Consider the following 26,807-nt stretch of genomic DNA (forward strand, 5'->3'; position numbering starts at 1 on the left):
TAAAAAAAATCCAGCCCAATACCATAAAACTAAAAAAACCCAAACTGCCCAACCCCCCCAAGGACCTGAGTACTTCCCCATCGCTCGTATGACTTCTGCACTGAATGGCTGCGACGACCCCTCGAGTCACGCCGTCCGTCGGGGACCACCGCCTCTTTTCAGCGCCGGCCGGGCAGGCTGCGAAATCAGAAAACCCACAGTCTTATTTATTTATTCTCTTCCCGTAAGACCTATTTTTTAGGTCAGGTGGAGGTGGGAATCTAACTGGCAGGTACGATGGCCCTTCCCTGCAAAAGGGATCTCACAAATCCAGGTATCACGAATCCCCTCCCACCCCCCCTCCCTCCCCCTCTGTATCACCAGCAGGAGTGCTAATGTATAATACGATAAAAAAAAAAATATGGTGCTATTCTTGTAAAACAAGTCTGTATTTTTTAACATCCGTTGATACAAAAAACAAAAAAAAAAAAAACTTTTGGTGGAAAGTAGAAGTCGATCTGGGCTTTGCTTTTGTCGCTCTCTGGAGGCGGTTGCTGCGCTCCCGCTCCCTTCTCCGCGTCTCTCAGCCATGATAAAGGAAGGGTTTGGGTCAAATCTTTTCTGGGTTGAGGCTACCTCATGCTAAGGGAAAAGAAAACCCCCAAACATATAAATTCCTCAAAAAGGCAAAAAAAAAGGGAGGGGAAAGCCATCTAAATTGACAGATCTTGGAACACCAGGAGCCGACCTTCTGTCCCGCTGCTCCCCTGAACAAAACAGGGGCAAGCACTGGGGACACCAGTAAGGAAACCAGCGGGGAGGGGGATGCTGAGACCAATCGTGATGCAAACCAGTACACCCATGGCCAGGGCCTGCCCTCTAGCCCCCCTCCCCACAGAATCTGTCCATTTTGTGCAGGTAAAAATCTCATTCCAGGGTCTATTTAGCAATACAAAGGGTGGCAGAGCTGGCAGCCATCGCACACTGACGTCTCGCAAGGCAGTTGCGCCTTTAAAGTTTCATAAAAAGTTACATATTTAAATTCTTCTCTTAAACAGGCTTGCTAATTGGAGGGAAAGCCTCAGTAGTTGAGGGTTTTTTTTTATTATCTTAAAGAAAATTAGCCCACTGACCCCACAGGAGTTACAAATGTGCTTGAGCTTTACGTGCAGGATGCAACATGCAGCTGTTGACTGGGGAAGTTTATGAGTTTCATGACAGTGCTTTTGTTAAAGCCTCGGCTTTTTGCATCCGTTGATAGCCGGGGCGCTGCAGTTTTTCATTAAGAGAAATTACAACTTTAAAGGATTAAAAAAAAAAAAAAAAACAAACACTTTTAAAAACGCTACTTTGGGGCCCTCATCTCAATTTTAAACACTCACAGCTGGCAACACAGCAGTAACTGTGCTAAAGCACCTGAGGCAGCCTCCGCAGGGCTGGGATCCTCAAAAAACATTGGCAGAAGAAATTCATTAAAAAGGATTGGGGGGATTAAGAAGGATTTTCAAAATAAAACGCCCTTTAAAAGGCCAAGTGCTTTGCCACATGACCCAGAGGGCACCCCTAATGATTAGTGCTCCGGCTCACCGCTGCTGGCTGCCACACAACTAATTCGGGGCAAAGCCCTTCCCCTGTCTAGCCAAGCAGCGGGAGCTTGTGGGAACCCCCTGAGCCCCCCAAAATCACCTGGGTAAAAGGCCCCCAGAGGCGGCTGCTTTCCCAGCCTGGAGCAGGAGAGGCTGCGTCACCTCCGGGGCTGCAGCCGAGGACAGTGGCGCAGGTGGGAAAGGTGACTCGGGGGGGGGGGGGGGGGGGCAGGAGGCAGCATCACCCCACGAGGAGAAACCAAAGGGGCCAGGACTGAGCAGGGAAGCTCATGAAACCAGATGGATAAAGAGCAAAGTTTGTGATTTCCTCATTTTCCTGAAGAGTTCAACTCATAAATTGGGGAAGGGTTGTAAGAGTCATGCGAGCAGCTCGTGATGGCATCACCCAGGACTGCACAGTGTGACAGCCACCGAAGCTGGGGTCACCCGTCCCACCAGCCCTGGGGGGGGGGGGGGAAAGGGAGGTGCTTTGCTGCTCTCTGGGTGAGTTTCTCAGCCCTCGTTCCCCCAAAACCAGCAGCGAGAGGGCACGATCCCACCCAGAGCACCAGCTCCAGGACAAGGAGGAAGCCAGAGCTTTGTCCGAACAAAGGACACCTCGCAGTAACGGGCAACTCGGGCTTTAACGAACAGAAATCAGTCCTAGAAACCCTGCTAGAAGGCACAAGTGCCACTTCTTAAAAAAAAAAAACAAAAAAAAACCCGCAAGGTGTGGCTTTATTTCAAACTCACGCAAAATAAAGATCCTTCATTGAAAAGCACCAGCCCCCGTTTCCCTCGTAGCCTTTACCTGCGCTTTGTTTCCACGCACACACATCCCCTCTGCCTCCCACAGGCGCAGGCAGAGAGGAAACACACGGGTGGCTGTAGCGATCACCTTCCAGAAAAGTTACTAAGGGCAGAAGCAGAATTAACCCCTCCGAGCTGCAAACGGCGCGAGGCCGCAGTGAGAGCATCGGCAAGTGGCGCTTTCACATCTTTTTTGCCTTAAGAACATGCCAGGAGGCCGGCTCCTGGGAGGGAAGCCTTCCAAAGGTCCAACTCCCACAAAAACCAGTTCAACTCCGCGCTTGTTTGCGGCAGGCACAAGTACGAAGCAACTCCGAGCTACGAGCCCCCTGGTTCTGAACCCCTGAGACCCCGCAGCTGCCAAAGAGGAGGAGAGGAAGGTCCGGAGCAGTGCGGAGGAGGAAGGTCCAGTTCACCAGGAGCCTTCACAGTTCCCCAGCAGTGCTGCACTGAGGCCGCCTTCATCGAGACGGGTGTGTTGGTAGTAGTTTGCTGTAGGTGGCCTCAGCTGCCAGCAAACAAAATCTGCGCAATAAAGCGTGTTTCAAAGGTTTCGCTTCCTTTGCCTCCTCCTAGTGCAACTCAGGGGATGGAAGCCTTACCTGTGCGCTCCCGACAAGGACTATCCCTTTTTAATCAAGGTCTGCTTTGAAACAAGCCAGTGACATGCTACCACAGAACAAAAGTGGAATAAATTAATTGCACAGAACTAATCAGTTTACCCTGAAAGGAGCTGACACGGTGCTAAGCTTCAAAACAGCTGCAAAAAAGGATCTTCAGACCCTAAAGCAGGAAGCTTGAGAGTCCAGTTTCCCTACCAAAAAGGTTCTTCAGAACCAAAGAGGAAGGTGGGCCGAGCAGAACCCCGGCTTTGGGGAGGGACCTGCCTGCTCATGCGTTAACAACATCCCAGGTGGGTTTTGTGGACAGGCAATGCAGCCCAGCTGCACGGGGAAGAGTGTGAAAGGGACACAGAGCTTTCAAATATCTCCTGCTAAAGTCACTTGCGATCCCCCTGCTTCCTTTTGAAAGTTCCTGCTCCCTTCTAGAAGTTCATGTGCACAACCATCTGCCCACGGAAAACATCAGCTGCACCCTCAGGGCTTGCTCTTGGCTTCCCTGGCTGCGCCTTGTGTCAAGAGGGACTGCAGAGGTAGCGGGTCCAGGGCAGCCGTGGAGTTGGTGCTGCAGTCCACGTAGTGGTACGTTTCCAAAGCGCTCTGTGTCATGTGGCCGATGTAAGAGAGCTTCACTGACGTCCTGGGAGGGGGGGGGGGAAGAGCAGTTTAGCGGGGACAGAACCCGCAACAGCAATCCCTCTATCAAAATAAAAAAGCCCAGTGGATTCTACACTCATCATGTAACCCCTCTTCCCCCTCGAAAGCTGCGGATCCTCTCAGATTTTTGCTCAGGATAGCTCACTGCAGTGGACAGGGATATGCAGAGCAGGCGAGTGCAGCCTCTGGTGCAACCACCCCTCACGTGAAAGCTCAGCGTGGAGCAGCCTGGTGTCTTCTCCTCCTCCCTATCTTACATTTCACCCAACTGTGTCAACTGGCCTGGATTAAAAGCTGACACTGTGAACCAGGCTGGGGTGCTTGCCAAGCAGAATTTTCTTCGTGTACCCTAGATTTGCTGTGGCAGCACTTCCCTTTTGAGTCAGGAGCCGAACACAGAACCACCTACCTCATGAAGATCACGATGTTATGTACCTTCACCTTGGGGAATGTGCAAAAGTAACTGGAAGAGACCAAAACAAAGAAATAGGTCAGCACGGGCTAAGCAGGGTTGTAGACACACTCGCGTTTCTTGGTATCTTCTGATGATGTTTTCCCTGCGGTGCTAACTCAACTTGAGACACGGTCCAAAAGCCACGTCACAACATCCCGACAAAGTGGCCTGTCAAGTCATTTCTAGCAAAGTTTCTTGCCAGGAAGTTAGCAGAAAACAAGTAATTTCCAGAACAAATTCTAATTAAGTGAGCTTAAACTTTCCCTCTTCCCCAACTATATGCGAAGAGTAGTAAACCCTTACTACACATAAGAGAAGGGTCCTCCCAGCTCCGCCTTCACAGTGAAATTCACCTGTAAAAGAGAAAAATATACTCAGACACAGCTTTAGTACTCTGTTAAATCCACTCCTCTCAGAATATTCCCTGCTGGCTGCTGCCTTTCAGCTGGTGTGCATAAAGCACAGGCTGCTCTAGCCATAAGGCTGTTTTGCCAAGCAAAGGTGTAGACAGACTAATACCAGGTTAACTCACAGTGGTGCACAGGTTTCGTACATTATAAGCATCACCAAAACAAGTTAAGTGCAATGAAAGAGGAGTACCAGTTTGTCACTCAGCGGCTGGATGCTAGAGACGTTGGTGATCTGCTGGGTGCCCACCACAGTGTTCATGTACTGCACCTGGCTGGTCAGGCTGGTCACTGTCACCGAGTAGAAGTTGGAGTTCCTGATCCGTAAGGTGGCCTGGATGGAGAGAGCAGGAAGACACGAGTGGCAGCGACCTTCCTGGCAGCTCAGTGCAGGATTTATTCCCTCGGGAACACAAACATAGGAAAATTTTACCGTGATGGCAAGAATAACAACGGAGTTCTTCTTGTCGAACCAAACCTGAACCACTTTAATACCGTCATCATTGACCAGGACGGAGTGTGGGAAGAGGAAGAAGACCACCAGCCCTGATATCAGCAGGCAGAGCAGCACGGAGAGCAGGACATACAGCTTCCTGGAAGAGGCAGGGAAGGGTCACCTCCTTTGCCCTAACGCAGCATCCACGGCTGCAAGAGCCATTAGATCTGAAACCCAACCTAGCCAGCACACAAGGCGTGTTTGTTCTTCCTTGGAAGAGACGCAGAAGTGCTGCTCTAACATTTTCAATATCTGAAATTGCTCAAAACCGTCACCCTTTAAAGAGGTTATTTTTCGGTAATGAGTAACCCAGCAATCATTTTTGCCCCCATAGACTTTTCGCTATCTGCTATTTTTGCTATTGTTAAGGCAGTTTCTTTCTGAGAGCTTCAGTAAAGGGTGTGGGGATGGATGAATGGTGTGAGTAGGATCATTGTTTCCACATTCACCCCACAGTGGGATTTCACAGGATGTATTTAAAGTTACACTTTAAATTGTATTTGTTGGCATACTCCGATGAAAACAAGCCACGAGATGAAGGGGAGGCTGCAGAACGTGTGAAGTGTTTAGCTGCAGCTATAAACAACAAAAGAGCCCTGTTCACTCTTTGCAGAGACGTAATTACTCTCTTTACTACACACTTACGTTCTCTGCGGACGAAGCCGTTGGTCACTGTAGGGTATCAGCGCCACCAGCTCATTTACCTGCTCTGGAACGCAAAAAGAACGCATTAACCGATGGCACGTGTGTGCACGGTCGCTCACGTAAATGACATTTGATTTTTGTATTTAAGTCACCTGTGGGAATGCAGCCAGTGCCTTGGCAGGTGGGGCAGGTGATGCTGTCCTGACCTGTGAATTCAACATACGGGAACTTGGCGATGTCTTCCACACGGCCTCGGCTGTTGAGTAAGTCATCATCATCATCATCCTCAGGCTTCTGCCTCTGCCTTGGGGGGGCACCGCTAACAGGGAGGGGAAGCGCAGAGCCCATCGTGGCCACCGCAGAAGTGCACGTAACCTGTGACAGAGTAAAAGGTTTTGAAGGAAACCCTGAACTGCGGCCATGGGGAACACCCCCGCCCCCCCCCCGCCGAGACCCGGCCTCAGACCCCTCAGGGGAACACCCCCACACAGAGACACGCCGGGGGGGTCCGGCACCCAGCACAGGGAGCCTGCCCCCAGCTGACTTCCGCAGCACCCTAGGAAGTGAGACACCCTACTTAGGGACACCTCATGGGGGGGTTGCTGCCAGGCAGCCCCCTTAGAACAAAGGCGCCCCCCCCCCCCCCCACGAGACAGCCACCCCCCCAACAGAGGTGGTAGCCCCCCCCCCTGAACAGACCTACACCCCTGAGGACCCCCCCCAAAAGGGAGACATACCCCTCCTCCACAGCCAGCCATACCTATTAGACACCCCCACCCCCCAAAAACCCCCCAGGCACACACCCCCCAACACCACCTCCTCAAAACACACACACGCCCCCAGAGGCCCACAGCCCCTCAGCCCCTCCAGAACGAAACTCCCCCCTCAAACGACCCCACAGTGACCTGCCCCCACGGGAAAGCCCCCCGCAGGGACAGCCACGAAGGGTGCCCCCAGCCCAGGCCCCACCCCCCCGACCCACGCAGTCGCTCAGACCCACCACCGCAGCCGCCACTGTGCCACCCGCGCAGCCGCCGTCGCTATGACAACGGCGGGAGGCGGCGGTGGGCGGAGCCAGCGCCGGCTCCACCCTTCGGCCCCGGCGCATGCGCACAGCGCAGGGCGGGACGCGCCGGGCACGCCCCCTTGTTAACCCTGCCCCTGCACGCCTGGGCGGGGCGTGACGTCACGGCGGGGCTGCCCCCCGCCGGGGAAATGGGCGGGGCCACTAGAGCCCCGCCTGGCCCCGCCCGGGCGTGCCCCTGTCTCAGTGCGCATGAGCATCCGGAGGGGGGCGGAGCCCAGGTCCCCGCCCCTTTGGCGGGGCCGCGGGGCGGGGCCGCGCGGCGCACGCGCCACAGCTGCGCGGGGGAGCGGTGGGCCGGGCGGGGCGGGGCTTTGTGCGCATGCGTACTGCGGGCTGCGCGCGGCCCCGCGCGGCCCCTCCTCCCCCCCCCGCCCCCGCCCCGCCTGCGTCTGCGCCTGCACACAGGCGGCTCCGGGACAGATGCTGGGCTGGGGGCTGCGCTTGCCGGTGGCGGGGGCCCTGGGCCAGTACGAGCCCTGCCCGCACCAGTACGGGGGCTCTGTACCAGTATGATCCCTGCGCGCACCAGTGTGGGGGGCTCTGTACCAGTGCAAGCCCTGCCCGCACCAGTACGGGGGCCTCTGTACCAGTACGAGCCCTGCCGGCAGCGGTATGCGGGCTCCATCCCAGTTCAAGCCCTGCCTGCACCAGTATGGGGGGTCCAGGCCAGTACGAGCCCTGCCCGCACCAGTATGCGGGGCTCTGTATCAGCATGATCCCTGCCCACACCAGTATGGGGGACTCCACCACAGTATGATCCCTGCCCACACCAGTATAGGGCTTCTGTCCCAGTGCTCGTGCAAGCTTGTGCAAGCTTGGACCTGCTTGTGCAAAGCCACGCGTGTTTGTGCAAGACCCTGTGTGCTCGTGCACACTTGTGAGTGCCAGTGCCAGGTGGCGTGGCCACAGGAGGCTGCCCCTGCTGCTGCCAGGCTGTGCGGGACTGCATGTGCTTGTGCAAGACGTGCAAACCCGTGCACATGTGTGCGAGGCCGTGCCAGCCTGGCACGCTCCATCCTTTGCCGCAGCCTCACCGGGCGCCAGCTCACTCTCCCCTGGCGCTGCCTGGGGGGGGTGTCACTCCGGGGGTCTCGGCACTCCGACCCCAGGGTCTGCATCCCAGGGGATGTTCCCACCCCGGGGAAAAGCTGCGGGAAAAACCCAGTTTCCCCTAGATCCCCCGAAAACACCCTGCGGGGTCCCTGCCCTGGTGACAGCAGCACTGGACACTCAATCTTGGCTCTGTCGCCTTTATTACACCCCCCCCAACTCTCCTGATGTTTTTATTTCTTGTTTTTTATCAGTTTTATGGCTCAAAGGCATTGGTGCAGCAGTTGGTTCAGCCCAGTATCGCCCCCAGCACCCTGCGACCCAGCCATGATGTGCTGCAGCATCTTGGGCATCTCTAAACCTCTAAATTTGGGGGGAAAAAGGGCCCAACCAGCCCTTTCCCCCCACCACCCCCAGCCCCGATGGCTCTGGGACCAGAGCAAGCAAAAACGCCCCGTTTAGGGCAACATTTATTTAATAAGCTCGCTCCTGTGCAAACACTGGTGGGTTTTTTTCTGCTGGTGGGTTTTTTTCTGCTGTGATGAACGTGAGAGCTTAGTGGAAAAATGAATTCCTTCCCCTCATAATCACCCAAACCATCAAAATAAAGTTTACAGCAAAATTAAATATTTCCACCGGCCCCGCGCACTCCTCCCGTGTGGCCGTCAGAGCTGCTCTCCCCTGCGTTGCCGATGGAAACTTTATGGATCATTTATTCTCTCCTTCCCAGGAGCAAAATGTCAGGGAGGGGGACGCTTCCCAGCTCGCCTTCCCCCCCCTGCACTAATTGCCACCTCCTAATTGAGGGCTGTGCATCTCCCATCACTCCTGAGGAGGTTGTTGGGTGCAGGACTGACCTGTGCGGATGGATGCCTGCATGGGTGGCACGGCAAACCACGTTGAGAGGGGATGGGGAGGGGGGAAACTCACACCGAGCCCCCTGGGGATGGGCTATGGGGCGAGCTCAACCCTATATTAGACAACAGAGAATCCCCAGAAGGGAAGGGAAGAAGCTGCCCCCAAAGACAACGGTGCAAAACCCCACAGCAGCCCCTCTTGCCATGTTGCATCCTGGGTGTAATCCCTTTTTTTCCCATTTTAAGCCTGTTCTCCCACCGAAGCCAGCAGGAATGGAATCGGATGGGGGACGGGGAGGGGGGCCAGGCCGCACCCCACCGGCGCATCGCCACGTCTGGGTTTTGCAACCACTTCCCAAGAAACCTTCACTCACAGGGGGATGGAGCAAGCATGTGAGTCACCCCCGGGAGAGCCGGCTCCGTCCTCCCCCCCCCGGTCGAGCAGGATGGGCTGTCACCGCTCCCGGGAGCCACCAGCACGCAGCCCCTTCCCCAGAGCCGGTGGCATTTCCAGCCCCCTTGTCTTTGTGCTTTTTGCCCTCGTCCGTGTGTCCATCAGGGTTATCTGGGGAGGTGACGTGACTTGGCTGCGTCCTTGGCTGAGGAGGGCTTCAGTTCCTCCCACTCAGCATCCCACCCTGCTTGCTGAGCCATCACCATCCTCCCCCAGCCCCGCTGATCCGCAGCCCCGACCCACCGGGCTGAGCGTCCTTTTCCCCAGGCTGGAGCAGCACAAAGGTTCATGGCTGCAGCTCCTGGCCACCGTCCCCACCCCAGAATTAAATCCTCCTGCATCTCTGCGCACCCCCTGGCTCCCACGTGGGAGGGATTTTGCAGCCCACGTGCACAAGGATGTGCAAGTCACGGGGGCACGATGGTGAGCAGAGCAGCACCAGGATTTGGCCCCGATTCCCTTGTGCAAGGTGGATCAAGGCGGGAGAAGCAGCGGGAGAGCTGCTGGAGAGCAGCTGTAACCACCGCAGGTCACGATGGAGCAAATAAAACCTCTCACCAGCTACAAGCCTCCTCTTAGCTGGGGGCACCAACCCAGTGGCGGTGGCAGGGGAAGGGGCTTCAGCAGAGCGATGTTTTACGGGGTTGAGGAGCACGTCACACCGGTCCAGGCAAGGCGAGGTCGGGGGGGACCCCCTGTGCCGAGGCTTGGGATGTATTTTAACATTTAGGAGGCTGCACCGGTGCTCAGCAGCGGTGGGATGGGTACGTGCAGCCTCTCCCATGCCAAGTCGCCCGAACCCCCCCCCACAGCCCCCTCCCCAGACTGCTGAAAAAGTTCTGCGCCACTAAATTGTCTCCAATGAACTCCCATTTCTTCCCAGACGTTGTTTTTTCTTCTTGGCCTCATTAAATCAATTTGAAAACAGTTAGCAGAACGCTTTCCCCACGCACACAAGAGCTGTTGATCCCGGTGATTGCAGCAGGGGGCGGTGATTGCTGTCTGCCTCCCTCGTGTGCACTGGGGGCTCATTTTCTCAGGGGATTTTGGGTTTAGGGATCACTTAATAAACTCTGGGAGCATCACACAGGCCTTTCTTGAAGCATTTCTTGCTGCTTTAGTGGGTGTTGCTGGTGGCCACACCCCGGGTGGGTTTTTGAGGATGGAAAGGGAAAAACTGCCAAGTGTCCTGAGTTCTCTAGACTGGGGGCATAATGTGCCCGGGCAACGGAGCAGCTTTGGGCTGGGGCTGCAACAGCGGCTGAACTGGCTCAGCCCAAACCCCTGTGCTCGGAACCTGTCTCACGTCACCGGCGAAGGAATTTTGGGTGTCAAGTTCAGTACTGGCAACCCAGCTGGTTGCAGTATCCCAAATACCTCCAGGTCCCGTGGGAGCAGCCGAACCCCGGTGTCCTGCAGGTCCCCGGACCTGCGAGGGCTTCGCACAGGCTGTGTCCATGCTTGGTCCGTGGGACCCCGGGCTCTGCCACGAGCTGAGGGTGGCTGTGGGGCCGAGCAGAGGCTGCCAACAGCCACGGCTCTGCCAGGAACCTGCCGGCACTCGGAACCGCACTGAGGCCCTGCCTGCTGCCTGCAGTCCGGAGGCAGGGGATGAATCAGCTCTCTGCCCTTAATCTGATCTAAACACCAGGAAAGCACAAGGCAGCCATAATCAGATGGAGGTTTTGCAGTGTGCGATAGGGCTCTCGGGTGTCACCCTGAAAACAGGAGAGGAGGGAGAAGCCCAGCAAACGCTACAGCTGCCTGAGCAGGATGGTTTTTCTTGCCAGGCTCGAGTACAGGGTGGCTTCTTGCTTGGAAATCCAGGAGGGCAGCAGCCTCCAAACCGCCGCCAGCCCCAGGCACAGAGCTGTGCCATGTCCAGCTGCCAGGAGGACCCGGAGCAAGGGGAGTCTGGTGGGGGCACCCCAGCGTGCCCAGGGCTGATGCTATGGGGGGGCAGTTTGCCCAGGAGTGCTGGAGGGGGGCACTATTCTACCGGTGGTGTTTGCCCTGCCCCAGTAAGGCACTGACCGCAGGCCAGCAGGACACGGGTAAGCTGCCCAAGCCCACCGGGCCTTCTGTAGGGGTTATGCTCCCCGCAATTCCAGGTGGTGGCTCTCCAAAAGCCCCCAGCCGTGCCCCTGGAGCCCCCGGCAGAGCACAGGGCTCCCCACAGGCCCCGGGAGCGGGGCAGCACGGGCAGGCTCAAGGGGGACACCGGGCCGCGCAGCGGGGTCGCGGCGGGGGGGGTCCGCCGGTCGGGCAGCCCGGGGGAGCCCCGCGGTGCGGCGGCCACGTGCAATCTCCCGCCGTCCCCCGCCACGCCCCTAAGGGGCGAGGACGCACGCAACACAGACCTTATATGGTGCTGGTGGGCGGTGTCGGAGCGGGCACGCCCTCGAAGGGGCGGAGTGGAGGTATTGCCGCGCTGTCATTGGCTGGAGCGCGGCCCGGAGGCGTGGCCCCAACGAGGGGCTGAGCGCGGAGCCGGCCGGTTCCCGTCAAAAGGCGGCCCCGGGGCGGCCAGGGGGGAGGGTTGGTCGGCGCCCGGAGCGCAGGTACCGGGGCCCGGGCTGGGAGCACTGGGGACCCGCGGGGACCCCGCTGTTGAGGGGAAACCCCCGCTCGGTGCCCACCGTGGGCCGGGTCTTGGGGGTGGCAGTGGCTCTGGTGGTCGCTGGGACGTGGGCGGACCTGACCGGGGGTGGGTGGGGGGCGGCTGTTGCTGTGGTGAAGCCCTCAGTGCAACCCCGCGGTCCGGGGACATGGGTGTGGGTCACCCCCGGGTACCCTCTGCACTTTCCCTGCCGGTTAGAGGGTCCTGGGGGGGTATGGGGGTGCGCTAAGCCCCCCTGAGATGTGAGGGTGCTGGGCCTCCCCGGGTGCTCTGTGTGCTCCCTGGTTGGGGGTCTCACATGGGCATGGGGGTCCCTGTTTTCCCTATCTTGAATTGGGGGTCCTATGCATGTTTGGGCCCCCATACTCTTTGCCCACCCCCAGGCTGGGGGTCCTGTACGAGACCCCCTGACAGCTCGTGTCTCCCCTCAGTTGGGGGCTCACAGGGCAGACAGAGGCTTCCCCTGCCAAAACTGAGGTCCCTCTAGGGTTGAGGGGGTCAAGAGCCCCTCTCTGTGAGTTGTGGGGGTGGCTCCTGGCTTTAGGGGGGCCAGGGTCCCCCCAGTGCTGCTCGGTCTAGGGTCTGACCACCCCTTGCTGCACCCAGGAATGAGGGTTCAGCTTGGAGCTGGGGGGTGTCCTGGGGCTGAATGTGACTGCTGGGGGTGCTTTGCTCCCCCCCAAAATTCTGGCTGACTTAACCCTTTCTGGGCTGGTTGGCAATTCCCCCGGGGTCAGCATGAGGATGGGGAGAAGCTGGACCCAGTCCACTGGTGTGAACCCTCCTGTTCCCCTCTGCGGCCCTGAGCCCCTTCCCCTTCTGTCCCCTATCATGGGATGTCACCCCTGTCCCCTCTCCCCATGCTCTGTCCCTCTCTGGGCCTCTCCAAACCCTTTTGGGGGGGGGCTCTGAGCTGTTGAATTATCTGGGTGCTGTTGGGGTGCCAAACTGATGTTTTAAGGTTTCCAGCCTGTTCCTTATCAACAGGTTTCTGATTCAGATAAGTGCCTGATCAGTGATCAGCTTTAAAATGTGTCTTAAACTTAATCTCTCAATTAAGTGTTTTTTGAAGTGGGGCGAGGAGAGATCTCAAAGGCCGGGGGGAGACCCCAGCGTGGCAGTAATTGCAGTTGTTTAATTCCCCAGTGACTTTTCATCTGTCTGTGAGCGATCCCGTTGGCCGTGTTGGATGTGACTGCCAGGATCTTTCATCTGCGAGTTCCCAGCATAAAGAAAGCGAAGGTACCGGGGATCTTCCTGCAGCTCCCGCGTGAGGGAGGGGGGTTCTTTTTCCCTGGGCCAGCACTGAGCACCCAAAGGGACCTGGTGGTTTGCGGGTGGCTGGCATAGGGCAGGTAGAAGTGCCTGCTCTCCGGGGTAAGCTGCTCCTTCCCCTCTTTTCCCCCTTACTTGAGCCTGGGGCTGGAGCCTTCAGCATTAAAAGTTTCTTCAGAAACTGGTTTTCACGAGAAGGCAGCCCTGGCTTTGCAGCATTTTGTGGCGTGCTCTCCTCCCACGTGAACTGGGCAGTGACTCATCTTCCTCCAAGGACTCGATTAAAGGAGCACCAGCGATTCGGGACAACGTGCCTCCTCTCCTGAGGGGAGGCAGATGTCTGCTCAGGGTCCTGCTCTGGTCTGCAGACCCTGTTGGTGCCGCTTCCATGTCTGCTGGGGAGTGACAGCGAGCCGGGCTGCCTTGGGTCAGCGCTCTGAGTGCCCCTGTGACAGGAGGGAGGAATGTCGAACCTGTCAGCTTTGGGGAAGGAAGTTAAGGCTATAATTGCTCATTTGAATAAAACCTCTTTTGCCTCCTCCAAAGCAGCCAGTTAAAACTGAGTCAAATCAGATCGGGTTGGTGGCTGTCGACTGCGCTGCAGCTTCCGGATGGGCCCTGTGAAAGTGCTTAACTGGGAGCGAGGGCAAAAAATATAACGTGCCGGGCTGAGGTAGCGCTGGGAGCCATGTGTTGGCATGGTGTGGCTTGGGCGGCTGTCCCCTGGCACCACATGCCCTGAGGAAGAGGATGAGGCAGGCCTGTCAGGTGCAGGAGGCATTGGCAGACGTCTGCCAGAGGTCTTGCTTGTCTGTAAACAGATGGGGTGTAAGATCTCGCAACGGGATTTTTGAATAACGAAGGCACAAATCACAAAAATAGGTTTTTCATCGGGCAAGAATTTGCCTCGGGTCGGTTAGTCTTTCACTAGATGTTTGTTTCCCGAGTCCCACTGTACTTAAGACAAAATAACTGGATAATCTAGCCTCTTTTTTCCATTTAATAGCTAACTGTGGAGAAGCGGCTGTCCCTCTCTCCCTGTGGCTAGAGGTGCGCTCAGAAACAATTTTTAACCCGCTGTTGCTGAGCCAAAGCGAAGTCAGTCTGGCCCGAGCTTCCTGTGGCGTGCAAAGGGGAAATGCTGAAATCTCAAGTGATTGGGAGAGGAATAACTGGAGTTAAAGGTGGCTGGAAGTGGGTCTGTCTCGCGTGGGATGTCCCAGCGTGAAGGGGTAGGGGGGAAGCCGTCAGCCGAGCTGTGGCACATCTTCCCCTGCTTGTGCAAGGGAGTGTGAGCCCGTGACAGCGTGCCGGCTCCGAGGGGAAGGGGATGTGCACGTGGGGTGCAGGGTGAGATCTGATTGCTCCGCCGTGAACCTCTTCAGTCTAATTATGGTCACAAATGAGGGCAATCAGCTGATGCTGCAGCCGGAGAAAAGACACGCGTGGCTGCAGCAGGCATGGGGGCTGTTCTGTGGGTGGGCATTGGACACTGCTACGAGGGACTTTCCTAAAACTAAGTTATGTGGGAGGAATTAAATCCCACTTCTGTGGAAGGAGACGTCATGTGTGGGGTGTCCTGTTTTGGCAGTGTCTTGTGGGCAGTGGGTTTTACGTGCTGCCCTTCTGTGTTTGAATATGACGCAGGTGGCAAGTGAATAAATGCAGGTGACATCTAAATAACAGTATCACGTTGGTGGGGATGTGTCTAGGTGCTGGGTACGGTCTTGTCCCATCCCACAGGACTGACCTCTCCCAGAGCTGTCTGCATCGCGGTTCCTCCTCGCAGCTGGAGGTGCCGGGAACCCGTGATCCAGGCAGCATCCACCACAGTTACGGTTATCGACGGCAAGCCACTTCTGCAGGAGGTGGCTCTGCTTCCATCGACTCTTTCATATAGCTAGAAAGGGGGTGGTTCCCCCTTTGGGTAACCTCCTGGTTGCGTCTCTTGGGTAAGAGATGGCAGCGGAGCGATTCAGTGCTCTGCTCCGGGGCTTGCGTAACCCGTGTGAAACGGCTCACGCTCACCACGCATCACTGAGGCAGACAGATCGGGGGGGGGGGGGGGGGGGGGGGGGGGGCAAAACAACCGCTGCGTTTTCAGGCGGCGGGTGAAAGTTGTTGCGACAGCTGGCTGCTCACCTCGCAGCCCACGGAGGGCAGGCATGGAGCATCTGGTTTCTGTTGACTGTTTTCTTCCCACTCATGTGAGAGGGTGTTTCAGGAGACCCTGAGGTGACAGCTTCTGGGTTGCCTGCTCCAGTGTCATGGTGAACACGTTCCTGCACATGAACACCCCCTGCTACCTGCCAACACTCTGTGGTGGGGAGGAGAGGCAGTGGTGTTAATTTAGAACCCTTTTGTGAAGGTGGGGATTAAAATGTAACCCCAAAATGAGAGAAATGCAAATGGAACGGCTTCTTAAAATAAATACATAGACCTACAATTTACTGCTGACCATTAATGCAGCAATTAATTATGGAAAGCATCCTTCTGATTTGGGCTGTTTGTGTTAAATTTTGTCTCTGAGGTTGTACCCCCCATGGAGGAGGACAACGGAAGAACCAGGCAAAAATGGAGTTGGGATAGGTGATTGTTGTAGGTCCCTTCCAGTTGAACTATGCTATTCTAAGAATGAAAATATTTTTTTTTTTTTTTTTTGGACAAGACCTGCGGTGTTAGGCTGACAGCCTGTGGGGACAGCTTGTGCCCCTGGGGTTGGGAGAGGGGAGGACGGTTAAACCAGGGCTTGAGGAACATAAATGGCAAAGGGAGCAAAAGTCCAGGGAGATAAGGAAGGCCAGAGGTTCTCCAAGGCTTTAAAATGGAGCTTCTCAGCAGTGACCTGGAGAAGCAGATGTGATGGCTGGGGAATGGGTCTGTTACAGTCGAGAGACCTTGGTGTGGCTTGGCTGAAGGACCAGTGCAGCGGGGCATTCGCCGGTGCCACTCTCACCTTCCTTTTAAGCGTTTGCTGAATCAGTTGCAACTCAAATACAGTTTTCTTGCCTGCGGTGTTTAACGGCAGTATCAGTGTAAAGCTCGTATGTTTAAGTGAATTTTTGCTACTAATAAATGGTAACGGGATGTAAAAGTGATGAAAAACAATACCTGGAACCTTTATCTGTATATCTAAAAGTAGTTTCCTCGTTGCCAGGAATACATGCTGTCTGCCCAAGGCGTCAGGACCTGCTGACGTGACTTCTGAGCTGTGATTATTATTTTTTTTTCCCGGTCAGTGGGACACTGGTGAGTGAATCTTCTGTCTTAAAAGTCCTCTGTGTGTTCATGGTTCCCAGGGGTTTTTGGTGGGAGCGTTGGTGTGCTGGATGAGGTGAGTTGGGTTGAAAAGGGCGTTCTTGGCACATGATGCCTTTCTGCTCGCTCTCTTGAAAAGTCTGTGCCCCTTCCTAAGGGTTTGCACACCCGACGCCGGTGCTGCCCTTTGCCATGAGCCTTTCCATCCCGACTCCAGCCAGCTGGCTGCCCGGCTCGCGTAGGTGCTATTTCAGTTTCTCAATACCAGGCTGCAACGCACAACACCTCTTGCTTTATCGGTGCTCTTACTCCTCCAGCTCACTTGGGCAAGAAGCCTCCCACAATCGGCTGGTGCGATGGGCGAGGTGATCGGTGGTGGGGGCAGTGATGGTTCCCCTCCCTCCCGGCCACGCCGGCATCCTGTGCTGCCCCTCACCCGCTGCCAGGTGCGGGATGGGGCTTGGGGAGCTGTGTGTCACATCAGGTGAAGTGATGTGTCTGTAAAGGCTTCGCTTCTCTCTGCTGCAGGGATGTGGATGGTGCTGACTTGGAGGGTTCCGTTATAAATAAGGACTCATAGCTCCATAAATACACCCGTTCAACAGAACGCAGATAAGATACAAATGAGATCTATACTTAGATTTGCTTAGTTTTGCGGAACGAAGTGTCCTTGATCAGACCTGGGAGCGTTGGCTCACCTTTGTGTCCCCAGAGGGGTGGTCAGCACGGGCTGCCATGTGTGGAGCTTGAACGTGATGCCCTGGGAGACACAGACCGAGAAGCACTTGTCTCTCCTCCGTCTGTGTCTTCCTGAGGTCCTCGTGCCCTCCTGGACAGGACACTGCGCTTGGTGCTATTGTCACCAGGAAGAGAGACTTTATTTCTGTAGTCTGGCTTATGCTGTATGCGGAGATGCTGCTGACTGGTTCCCAGTCCTGAGCTCACACCGCTGTTCTGGGGACTCTTCCGTGAGGAGGAGAGCCCTTCCCAGCCCAGCAGTCCTGGCTCGTTACTTTCCTCTGCCCTTTTGTCCTGGTGTCTGGGTGCAGGCAGTTCTTGAAAGTCCATTTATCAGACACAGACAGGTACAAGTTGTGCTCTCACTGGCACGCTCAAAGGAGAGGCGATGGTTTTCAGAGGTCTCTGCTTCCTGCTCAGACATTCGAGTAATTCTGTGGTCTGGTCAGTGTTGGACAGAGGAGAAGAAACCTGTTTGTGCTCTGGGTGGCCTCCCACACTGTCCTCTGTGTTGACACTGCGTGTCACTGGGAGAGGGCACAAAAACCAATGTAGGTGGGTTGCCTGATGCTCTTGAAAGATAAACTGTCCTTCGCCATCGCAGGGTGGGAGACCCTGTGCCTGTACCAGAACCACTGACAGGCATGATGGAGCTACTGCACCGCAGGAAACACTCCCTTCTGTTTGTTTTACTTGTCATGGATGACAGAATTTCAAGCCGGTGAAGTGACACTGTGACCATGGTTGTGTGATCCCTGCTGCACAAACTTGGCAGGGGAAAAGATGAGGTGGGATCTGAGGCAACGCACCAACAGCACTGCACGCCTAAATCCATGGGTAATACATTGATCTAATCATAGGAAGGGTGATGCTTAACTTCTGGCAGGTCAGAGGCAGCGCTTAGTGGGTTCCTCTGCTCGCGGACACCGCAGTTGCAAGTGCAGAAAATGTCATTTCTGTTTCTTTCTGCAGCCCAGACATACCTGGTCGGAGTGCTTTCTGGTCCGGGACAAGCTGAACTGAAAATGGCTGATGTGGGGGAATGGGATTGCTACAGCTCATCTCTGGGAAGGAGAAAAGCAGAATTACCCACAGATGTCTTAGTAGAGGGAACAATTTTAACCCTGCTCGCTCACTTCCTTAAGTAGCAGTAAAATTGCTGGAGAAGGAACTGCTTGTCAAGGGCAGGGCATGACTCTGCCTTGGCATCACGTGCTGCGGCTGTGCTTAGCTCTGAATTTACCTGTCTGCTCGTCCAGACAGGCAGGAGGAGCAGAGACCTGGGAGCCAACTGCTCCCCGCAGGCTGCCCGGGTACCCGCTGCAGGTAAACAGCTGTCCCAGTCTGGGGGAGCAGCCTGGCTGGCTGGGGGGGTGGGGGGTGGGTCTGACCTCTTCTTAGGGCCCCTGGTCTGCAGCAATAGGCTGTGATTCTGACCAAAACTTCACTTCAAGGGGGAAAACGGCAATTAGTGCAAAGGTTTAATGGTCACTGGGCTTGTTTTAGCTTTTATCTCCTTGGTGAGAGATGATGTGCGGATGTCCTCTTAGTTTTGTCTGACTTCTGGCTTTCCTTTTGCTCTTGCACCCACCCCTTTTAGCTGGGTGCTTTTGCCTCTTCTAACCTGTGGCTGCTGCATTTCTACTTCTCCTTCAGTCAGCTGATAGAGATTGACTGAGAAATCACTGCTTTGCCCGTGGCTGTTCAGGAAACTGAAGTTTGCCAGGAGCGCCTGGGCCGGGGAGAGGTATGGGTGCACGGGCTGGACTTCAGCACGGCTGAAAGGTGAGAGACAAGAAAGAAAATAAACAAGTAATGAATGAGGAGGCATCGCTACGACGAGCTGAGCCTCTGGAGCTCGTGCACAAGACAGATCCCTTCTGAGGAGCTGGTGAGGGTTAGTCTGGTCCTGGGGATGTTCACTTGTAGCTCCTATCCTTTTGCATCTGCGTGCATGCAAATATTCCTGGCTGTGGGATGGCCTCGGAGATGACATGACTGTGTTCTGTTTTTTTTTTCCTCCCATAAACTGGAAATACCCACTGTGATGCTCCAGCTCCGTCCCTCTGGTGCAAGCAGGCCCAGGGATACACTGATTTTTGGGTCTCGTCTTGCCCAAAAGCTGGCAGTTTCCATGGTCGTATTGTAACTTCCTGCTTGATTGCAGTCATGAGGCTTTCAGTCTTGTTATGCTGTGTATTGGGAGCTACATTTTATTTTCTAATTAACAACAGGATTCTTGTAATGCCACTTACTGTCTGTTGTAATACCAAATTCCTGGGAAACGTGCTCGATGGTGAAGCTGGATCGCTCTTAAGAAAGTGGGGAAGGCTTCTGTGTTTATCTAGGTCTTGTAATGAGGGCTGGTCAAGGCTTGTGTTTCTATGGTGTTGTTTTAGGGTGACTAATCCATCACAAATCAACTCTTCTGTCACTTGCTGCTTCTTAGACTGCAGCTTTCTCCAAGTCAGTGTCTTTCCCCACCCTAATAAATAATGGGAATAATAAATATTTAGGAAATAATGCAGCTGAGTAGGAAAGCTGTAACTGGAGCAGCTTGACAAGCCTAGATGGATGCAAGGGGCTTTAAAAGTTATTTTTCCTCTTTCATGAGAGGGTTTTGCTTGCCCCAAGGTAGATTTGTGAGTGTGGCTGAGTGGCACCTTGCAGCAAACATCTAACATAATCTGCTTCCAGCACAGGTTGACCAAAGCCGCCAGGTCTCTACTGCTGGGAATGACCTCAGACGTTGTCCTCTATCTCCAGGAATCTTAGTAAATTAGTTTATTATTTCAAAGGCCACTGGAGCAGATCAGCAGCCTCAGAAGGGCCCTATCTTTTGCATGTACGTTATGACCTCGTGAATCCCAAGACCTTGAATTCTGGACCCTTCCTGCAGAGCTCTGGGTTGGTGCCTTGCACAGAGGAGCTGTTCTGCAGCCCAGCCTTGATATCCCAGTGCCGCTGGCGTGGCTTGCCTGGCTTCATGCACTTATTTCAAGCAAGCCCGGGGAATGTGTGTGTTGTAATATCTGACCTGGTTGTGTGGGTTTAGCTGTGGTGTTAAAAGGAGCTTGCGTGGCTCTCCCAGCCTTCCTGTCCTCTCCTGGGCAGTCTGAAACCAGCCGGGAGCCACTTCTGCTGAAGAGTGGCCGTTCAGCTCCTGGCACTTCCTCAGAGTCGGGGCATGAAGATTTAAACTCTCCTCTTCAGCAGAGTTTCAGTTCCTCTCCCAAATGTAGGGCATGTCTTCAGCAGATCATTATGTCTATGCAGACTTCAGTAGCATTTTGCAGCTTAATCAGCTGAAGTTTTTCCTCCGTCTCTAGCAAAAAAACCTCAAGGTAGGCTCGATGCAATAAATGAAGTATTTTCAGTATTGAAGTTGCTGGGGAGTCCCTGGGGGTTTGTGTATTCTCGGTGCATTTTCTCTCTCTGGTGGAGAGTGATCGAGCAATTTGCATTCTTAGCAAGAACCTGTTTGCATATATTTCGAAATAAGGGATAAGCTCTTAAGGAGTGTGGTATTTGCCACATGCAGGGACAGCTCCTTTCTGTTGGCCTTTGTCGAATTTCTGGAATACGAGCAGAAGGGTTCCTCATCTGTTTTTACCCTGGAATTAGTGGTTGGGAAACAAAGGCACAGATGAAGCACACAAGTGATTTGGAGCAAGAGGGAAGGGATAATTGAAATCTAGGAAGGGTTCAGGTGCCACTAAGTGTCATAGGGAGGCATCTGTGGAAATAATTGCTGTTCTGAATTTGTTTGAGCAGAATATTCCCTTTGACTTGTCCTTGCTGTGCCCTGCAATTACCGGGTGCGCGTGTGGTGGTGTTACTTGGAGGCACAACGGTACAGGCAGAGCAACAGTGATATCAGCATGGAAATCATGTAATCATGTTGACTAAGCTAAAGACAGGCTTTCCATTGGAAGCATTAGCTTGGAGAAATAACTCTTCTAGATAACAAGTGAAAATGTGAAAGGAGGAAATAGCTATTATGTGCTACTCCTGTCTGTAGTTAAAATTATAAGCCAAAGGGGTAGGAAAAGCAGAGACATCTGCTGCCGATAATTTGTGAATGGGTTAGGGTTACAGCACCTTAATGCCAAACACTGCACAGTACAGCTGGTGTAGATTTAATTTAGGAGCCTTTTCTGCGGTGGGAAATGCTTCCCGCTCTGCGATCCTGCCGGATTGCCATCCAGGAGCCCGGGGTGGGTGAGCAAGAAGCAAGAGCTTCTGCATCCCTTGGCTGAGGACGCAGACGTGCACGTGGAGGTTGCCGTCTTTAAATGTCAATAAAACCATAGCAGGCCAAAGAAGTGCCAGCTGCACTGGCTGCGGTGCTGGAGGGAGAGGCTGTGCCGGTACATGTGTGCTTGTTCACTGCATCCATCCGAAGAGCAAACCAAGTTCTGCTGCTTATGGCTCAGCAGCAACGGCCCCGCAGTGGCCTCAGCTTGCCGTGGGGTGCCTTCGGTAGCTCCAGACTTGATTTTTCTTTTCTCTGGGATTTTTATTGATAGCTTCCCATAGCTAACTTTATTCTACAGCTCGTGAATGCCTTAGGACAGTCGAACAGGATGTCCTGCAGTCAAGGATCAGGCTAAACATGACTTTTCTCCACTTCCCCAACCGGCAGTAAGTCATAAAAGACGGGGGTGGGGGGGAAGGTCTTAGTGGGACTAATTATTTTCTGTACTTTGTCCCTCTGTTTCTCCTGAGCTAATGAGTACTTGGGGTAGGGATGATGCTGGCTGATAGCTGGCCTGCCTGAAGCGGTGTCTCCCAGAGAAGCAGGCGGGGAGCTCCCTCAGCCTCCTCCGGAGCAGACCTGCCGTAGCTTTGCAGGGCTCACGAGGAGGTCGGTTGGGTGTGCCGGAGGCTCTTCCCCCAAATCTGGGCAGAGTGTCCTGTGGGCTGCTTTGGTGAGTCAGAGGGGAAGTTGGACGGGGCTGAATCCTTCCCGTGAACTGGCATTTGTGCATCTATTTTCCCGGTGACTTCAAAGCTGAATGATCCTCTTCCAGCACCCGCTTCGGCCCCTGGGTCACGAGAATGAGCGAAAAGTGGGTTTCCGCGCCGGTGCCAAACCGGCCGCGGTGCAGTCAGCGTTACGCGCGTCCATCCGTGGTGGGAAGGAGCCTGTAGTAACTGCTTGGCTGACGTGTGGCATGTTCATGCTTGCACGTGTTCGCTGTGTCTGCAGAGCAGTTTTGACAAAGGGGAGCACTTAGGGGTAAACACACACAAACCAACCCCCTCGGCTGCAGCAGCGTTGACCATCCCCACCCCTGTGGGGGTTGCAGCACCTTTGGGCATAGTGACGCAGGTGCTCTGGGAAAAGCTGTGATGACTGCAACTTGTCACACGAAGCAGTCTGTCACCCAGCCTGCATCTTCCCTGGGCTCTCCATCTTGGCAGAGCTGCTCGCCAGGATGGCAGCCCACCGCAGCCTGCTGCCGGGAAGGTTCTAGGCTGACCCAGCTGTGCTGGAGAGCTGGAAAACGCTCCTGTCGAGCCTCACATCAACTAAGCTGCTGAGGTGGTGTGTCTCCCACTGCTGGGCTAGCTCTGGGAGAAGGTCCACGTGCACTTTCAGAGTGTGGAGTGGAGTGGGGGGGGGGGGTGTCAGTAAGCTGGGAAAACCTGGTGTCTTTCAGGTTTTTCTAGCGGAATAAAAAGAATAAAATGGCCCTGTCCTGTCCTGGGTGCAGCGTAACAGGATTTGGCAGAGATCAAGGGACCATGTTTTAGGTAGCGCAGACAGGCCATTGTGCCAGAATTTTAAACTCCGCTTGTAAATTCAGCGCTATACCAGGGCCCAAGCTGTTACTGGGGTAATCCAGTTTAACATCTTGCAGCTGCCTTTCCCCTTAAATCACAAACACACGCAGCAGCTTCAGAGCGAAAGAAAACCAACGCGGCTTCCATTGCGTGGACCCGCCAAGCTTCCTGGCCCGCGAGGCGTGGGTTCGGCGGCCGCCGCTGCGTCTCGGTCATGACTAACATCCTCCCCGTGGCACGGCTCAGGAAATGAGGCACCGTGCACCCGCTGGGCTGCAGGCACGGTGTCCCCGCTCCGGGAGATGCCTCGCGAGCTCTTCTCTTCGCGAGGTTGCTGTTCAGGCGGGGTGTGTTGAATGGGAAAGGGCTTTTGCTCCGCGTGGGTTGTTGCATCCTGGGAACGCGGTCCCAGGAGGTGCTGCTTGCCTCGGTGAGAGGCTGTGGAGCAGGCAGGGGGTCCTGGCTGGCAGGACAGGCGTCCCTTGCCAAGCACGTGCCTGCACAGTTGGCTTTTTGCTCCTGCAATATGTGCAGGTCGGGCAGGGAAACCGTAGTCCATGGGGATGCCCTTTCTCATCTGAGGCGCCAGGGATGTCTATCGAATGATTAAATACAACTTTTTTGAAGCGCCAGCTGCTAGGAGGATCTAGTGAACAAGGAATATTGCTGTGTTTGTGTGATAGAGAGGATAACGGGCTCTGTGGGGGCTGAATACCGTGCTTGGCCTCATCCAGCACGTGGGACCGTCGTCTCCTCCGTGTCTAACCTTGGCTTTGTGAGGGCCGGGAGCTCCGAAGCTGCCAGGCTTGTTTGTTCCCCTCTGATTTCCTGCTCCCTGCTTTCCCCCTCCTGGGGTGTGCTGCCCTGGCACGGGTATGTTTGATCTGCCTTGCTGTTTGCTCTATCGGTTGGCAAACTTTCACCCTTCCCTCTCCTTATTTTGCTGCTCTTATCTCAGGAGCAGCCAGAGCTGCTGTAAATCGCCTCTTCCTCTGGGTCGGGGGGATCTTCTACTGAAGAACCATCTCTGGGGCATGGGGCAGGCAGCCCCTGTGGTTTGGGTACTGAACGGCAGAGAGGGTAGGGAAGGCTCAGATGAGGCTGGCAGAGGATTCTCCCACTTTCCTGTTCCACCTGAAAGCGGTCGTGGTTTCCCATAACAGGGGAAATAGAAATTGTTTAGCCCATTCCTGGAACCCAGCCCTGCTGCACGCTAATGGAAAGGGATGCCAGCTGCCCTGAGCGCCCACCCCCTCCCCCCCTCCCGGCATCGTGGTGCTGCTGGAGCCTGACTCTGGAGTCACCAGTGCTCCCCAGTTTGGACCCAATTAGACCTGCAAAGGGAAAGGAGCCATTGCTCCAGTTCAAACTGGAGGCGGCAGTGGGGTGGGGAATGGCCAGTCTGTGGGAATGGTCGGTTGTTTTTTTGGGGTGTGGTTTTTTTTTTTTTTTTTTTTTTGGTCTGATTGAGTAGTTTTGGATTTTTGTCCTAGAAAACAAAAATTCCTACTGCTGCAGTTGGTGTAGCTCATAGCCATGTATCCTTAAATAAATGTGTGGTACTTACAGGGCTGTTTTGCACGATGACAGGTTGTGAATCATTGCTCGCCGCTTTCTTTGAAATCCAGGTTCATGAGAGCAACGCTTTGCTGAAACCGTTCTCCTATCTCTAAGCTTGTTTCGGTTAGTTTTACTCTGGAAATGTTTTTGGGCTCTGGATTCCTAAAGGAATCAGTGTTGCAGATGTGAAGTGTTAAAATGCAGCAGCTCCTTCTCCGTGTGATGTTACAAGCAGTTTAGGGCCTTGCTTTATTTTTTTTTTTTTTTTAGTGATTGTGGGCATTAGGAGCTGGTTTAATCTAGAGAGGGAGTTTCAGACAAGGAGGCAGGGGTCTCGGATCAGGAGGTCTCTACTGAAAAGACTGCTGAGGAAGGTCAAAAGCCTGATGGAGCCCATGGTGGCCCGTGACTCAATGCTGAAGGATGCTCCACCCTTCCCAGTGCATGTTTCCAGTTCCCATGCTGCAGCGCTTGCAGGTCCTTCACCACATTGAAACTCGCTGTGTTCCAGGCTGGCTCTTGCCTCTTTGCTGTGTTTGCTCCTCGGGGCAGGGACGGGGGGGGTGGGGGGGTGTCTGTGGGCGCTCCTGCAGTGCTGCAACTAAATGTTTCTCTCTGTTACTACTCTTATCAGCGACCAATGGCCCCTGCTCCAGGTGAGGTGTGCCAGGCTTGCTCATCCCGGTTGGCAGGCGGTCTTGAGACCTGGCTCTGTGTCTGCAGACTCTTACATCAAGCTGGTCCAGAGAGGATGCATGCTTGGATGAGGTTCATCGGTTGGGAATGAGGGCAGAGGCTGAGCCAGGCTGATGCCAAACAGCCCCTTTCCATCTTCCCGCAGCCAGCCCAGACAACATCAATAGGTACTGGCTTCTGCTGAAAAGCCACAATACAGCAAAGATGCAAAAAGGGACGCTCTGCCAGCCTGCATCAAAGCTGCGGCTGTATGAAAAGTTGCTTTCATTTATTTGATGAAGGAGAGTTTGAGAAAGGGTGCATCGCATAAAATTCCCTTATTAAAGTGACCCAGCTGCCACTAACACTGTGCTGGTGGGGTCTCCCTTGGTGTGCAGATCCAGATGTGTCGCTGCAGTGAGTGCTCAGTCTAATTTTTGTGGCTTAAATGACAGTGGTGTGCCAGCGAGGAGTCAGGTTGGAGGCATTTTTGATGCAGTGCCCGAGCTGTAATCTGGAAAACAGTTTACTTCGTTCCTTCCAGTCAGGGGAATGGCACTTAGAAGTATTTTCTCCTTTTTCCTGCACGTGTAAGGATTTGTTGCCTAATTTTCATGTAAGACCATTTAAAGATCCTTGGCTAAGGTGTTAGAAGAGCTTGTAGATGGCCAGGTGTTTTTTCTGCTGCCTCTCCCTGTTAGTGAAGCTGCTGAGGGTTTGCACTGTGGTGCTTGTCCCTGGCCAGCCCTCGTCCCTGCCGTACACCAGCTCCCTTGGCCCCTTTCCCAGGTCAATGAACAGGCTTCTCCTGCGCTTCCCATCCATGGTTGATGCAATTTGTGCCTGGGCTCCAGCCCCCGGCTCCTGCCTTGCAGCAGGTGAGAGGAAGCACGTCCGCCACCCTCACACCTGCCTTGCACACGTGTTTGCTTGAGGACTCCTCGCTGTGCCTTTGGATGCGGGAGGCTGGACCTGTTTTGCAGCCTCCCCGGAGGGTTGCACACTCTGCAGCTCCTGTGTGCCTGCAGGCTCTCCTGGTGCTGCTTCGACCCCTTTGGAGAACAATCATCCTTCACAAAAGAGTCGGGAAGGATAGTCCTGTTGTGTTGATGACCTTGGAAATCCAAACCTGGGAATCTGGGGCTGGCTTGTGCATCACCTCTCCTCCCATCTGGCTTCCCAGGTTCTGGATGTGATGGCAAAGATGCCCAGATGCTGGAGCTCCAGGGTCACAGTGCGGCCCCAGGGGGCTGGTGAGAGCCCTGCTGGGCTGAGAGCAGACCCTGGTCTTGCTCTGTCAACACTTATTTATTTATTTTTTTTTTAGCTTTGCTGACAGGGAGGTGGCTGCTCAGATGTCTGTTCCTAACCACGTTACTGGGGAGCGCTGGGGGCCGTAATAGAGATCAGCGTGTCCCTGGGCTTGTTCCCTTCCATACCACAAAGCGTTTAGGCAGCCCACCAGTGCCTGATTCCTCACAAGAAATTAGATTAGCATCCTGTTCCTTACAGAGGGATTTTTTTCTTTAAGTCTCTCTGACCTTCTTGAAACTCGTATTTGTAGCTTCTTTGGTTGTCATGCAGCTGGACCCTCCTCTGAATGCCTCATTGCAGTGACATGTTGTTTGCAGACTGGGAGTGTCTGGGCTCTCTGGGGCAGGAATTGTCATGCTTACGTGTTGCCTGGCATGGAGGAGTCTCCAGCCTTGGTCTGGGGGCGTTAGCAGAGGCTCCGGGAGGGTTTTACATCTAATCAAATTAATGGAGGAAGGGGTGGCATGAGCTGACT

The 26,807-nt window shown here is 54.6% G+C and overlaps 2 protein-coding genes across 8 annotated transcripts in view; one reads left to right on the top strand and one right to left on the bottom strand.

The window, feature by feature from the left end:
- Positions 1-4: 4 nt before the first annotated feature.
- Positions 5-11,526, bottom strand: TMEM106C (transmembrane protein 106C). 2 transcript variants are annotated; one of them, XM_080368003.1, is made up of 8 exons: positions 6,655-11,526; positions 5,807-6,029; positions 5,655-5,718; positions 4,947-5,106; positions 4,707-4,847; positions 4,410-4,459; positions 4,062-4,115; positions 5-3,635 (listed from the first exon to the last, which is right to left on the bottom strand). In XM_080368003.1, the coding sequence occupies exons 1-8, from the start codon at positions 6,760-6,762 to the stop codon at positions 3,473-3,475; spliced, it is 963 nt and encodes a 320-aa protein (XP_080224129.1). In that variant the 5' UTR covers positions 6,763-11,526; the 3' UTR covers positions 5-3,472. The 2 variants fall into 2 exon arrangements, with proteins under 2 accessions (XP_080224129.1, XP_080224128.1); XM_080368002.1 differs by having other exon boundaries at positions 4,707-5,106.
- Positions 11,527-11,631: 105 nt separating this feature from the next.
- VDR (vitamin D receptor) overlaps positions 11,632-26,807 on the top strand; it is a 40,116-nt gene continuing 24,940 nt past the window's right edge. Inside the window, exons 1-4 of one of the 6 annotated variants that reach the window (XM_080367990.1) lie at positions 11,632-11,663; positions 12,869-12,964; positions 16,155-16,246; positions 18,594-18,778. The gene's annotated coding sequence lies outside the window, so the exon portion shown is untranslated. Of the gene's footprint in view, positions 11,664-12,868; positions 12,965-16,154; positions 16,247-16,299; positions 18,320-18,593; positions 18,779-18,818; positions 20,338-26,807 lie in introns of those variants that run through there. The other 5 variants (XM_080367989.1, XM_080367994.1, XM_080367991.1 and 2 more) reach the window with 5 other exon arrangements.

This window comes from Falco punctatus (assembly GCF_963210335.1).
Source record: "Falco punctatus genome assembly, chromosome: 18".
NCBI lineage: Eukaryota > Metazoa > Chordata > Aves > Falconiformes > Falconidae > Falco > Falco punctatus.

What these genes read in the sequence shown, in the direction of transcription:
- TMEM106C (XM_080368002.1), bottom strand. Translation starts at nt 6,762, where the DNA reads ATGCGCCGGGGCCGAAGGGTGGAGCCGGCGCTGGCTCCGCCCACCGCC. An exon ending in GGACCCTTCTCTTATGTGTA is followed by an intron (nt 4,116 to 4,409) that starts GTAAGGGTTTAC and finishes GGTCTCTTCCAG; the next exon opens with TTACTTTTGCACATTCCCCA. An exon ending in AACATCGTGATCTTCATGAG is followed by an intron (nt 3,636 to 4,061) that starts GTAGGTGGTTCT and finishes CCCCCCTCCCAG; the next exon opens with GACGTCAGTGAAGCTCTCTT.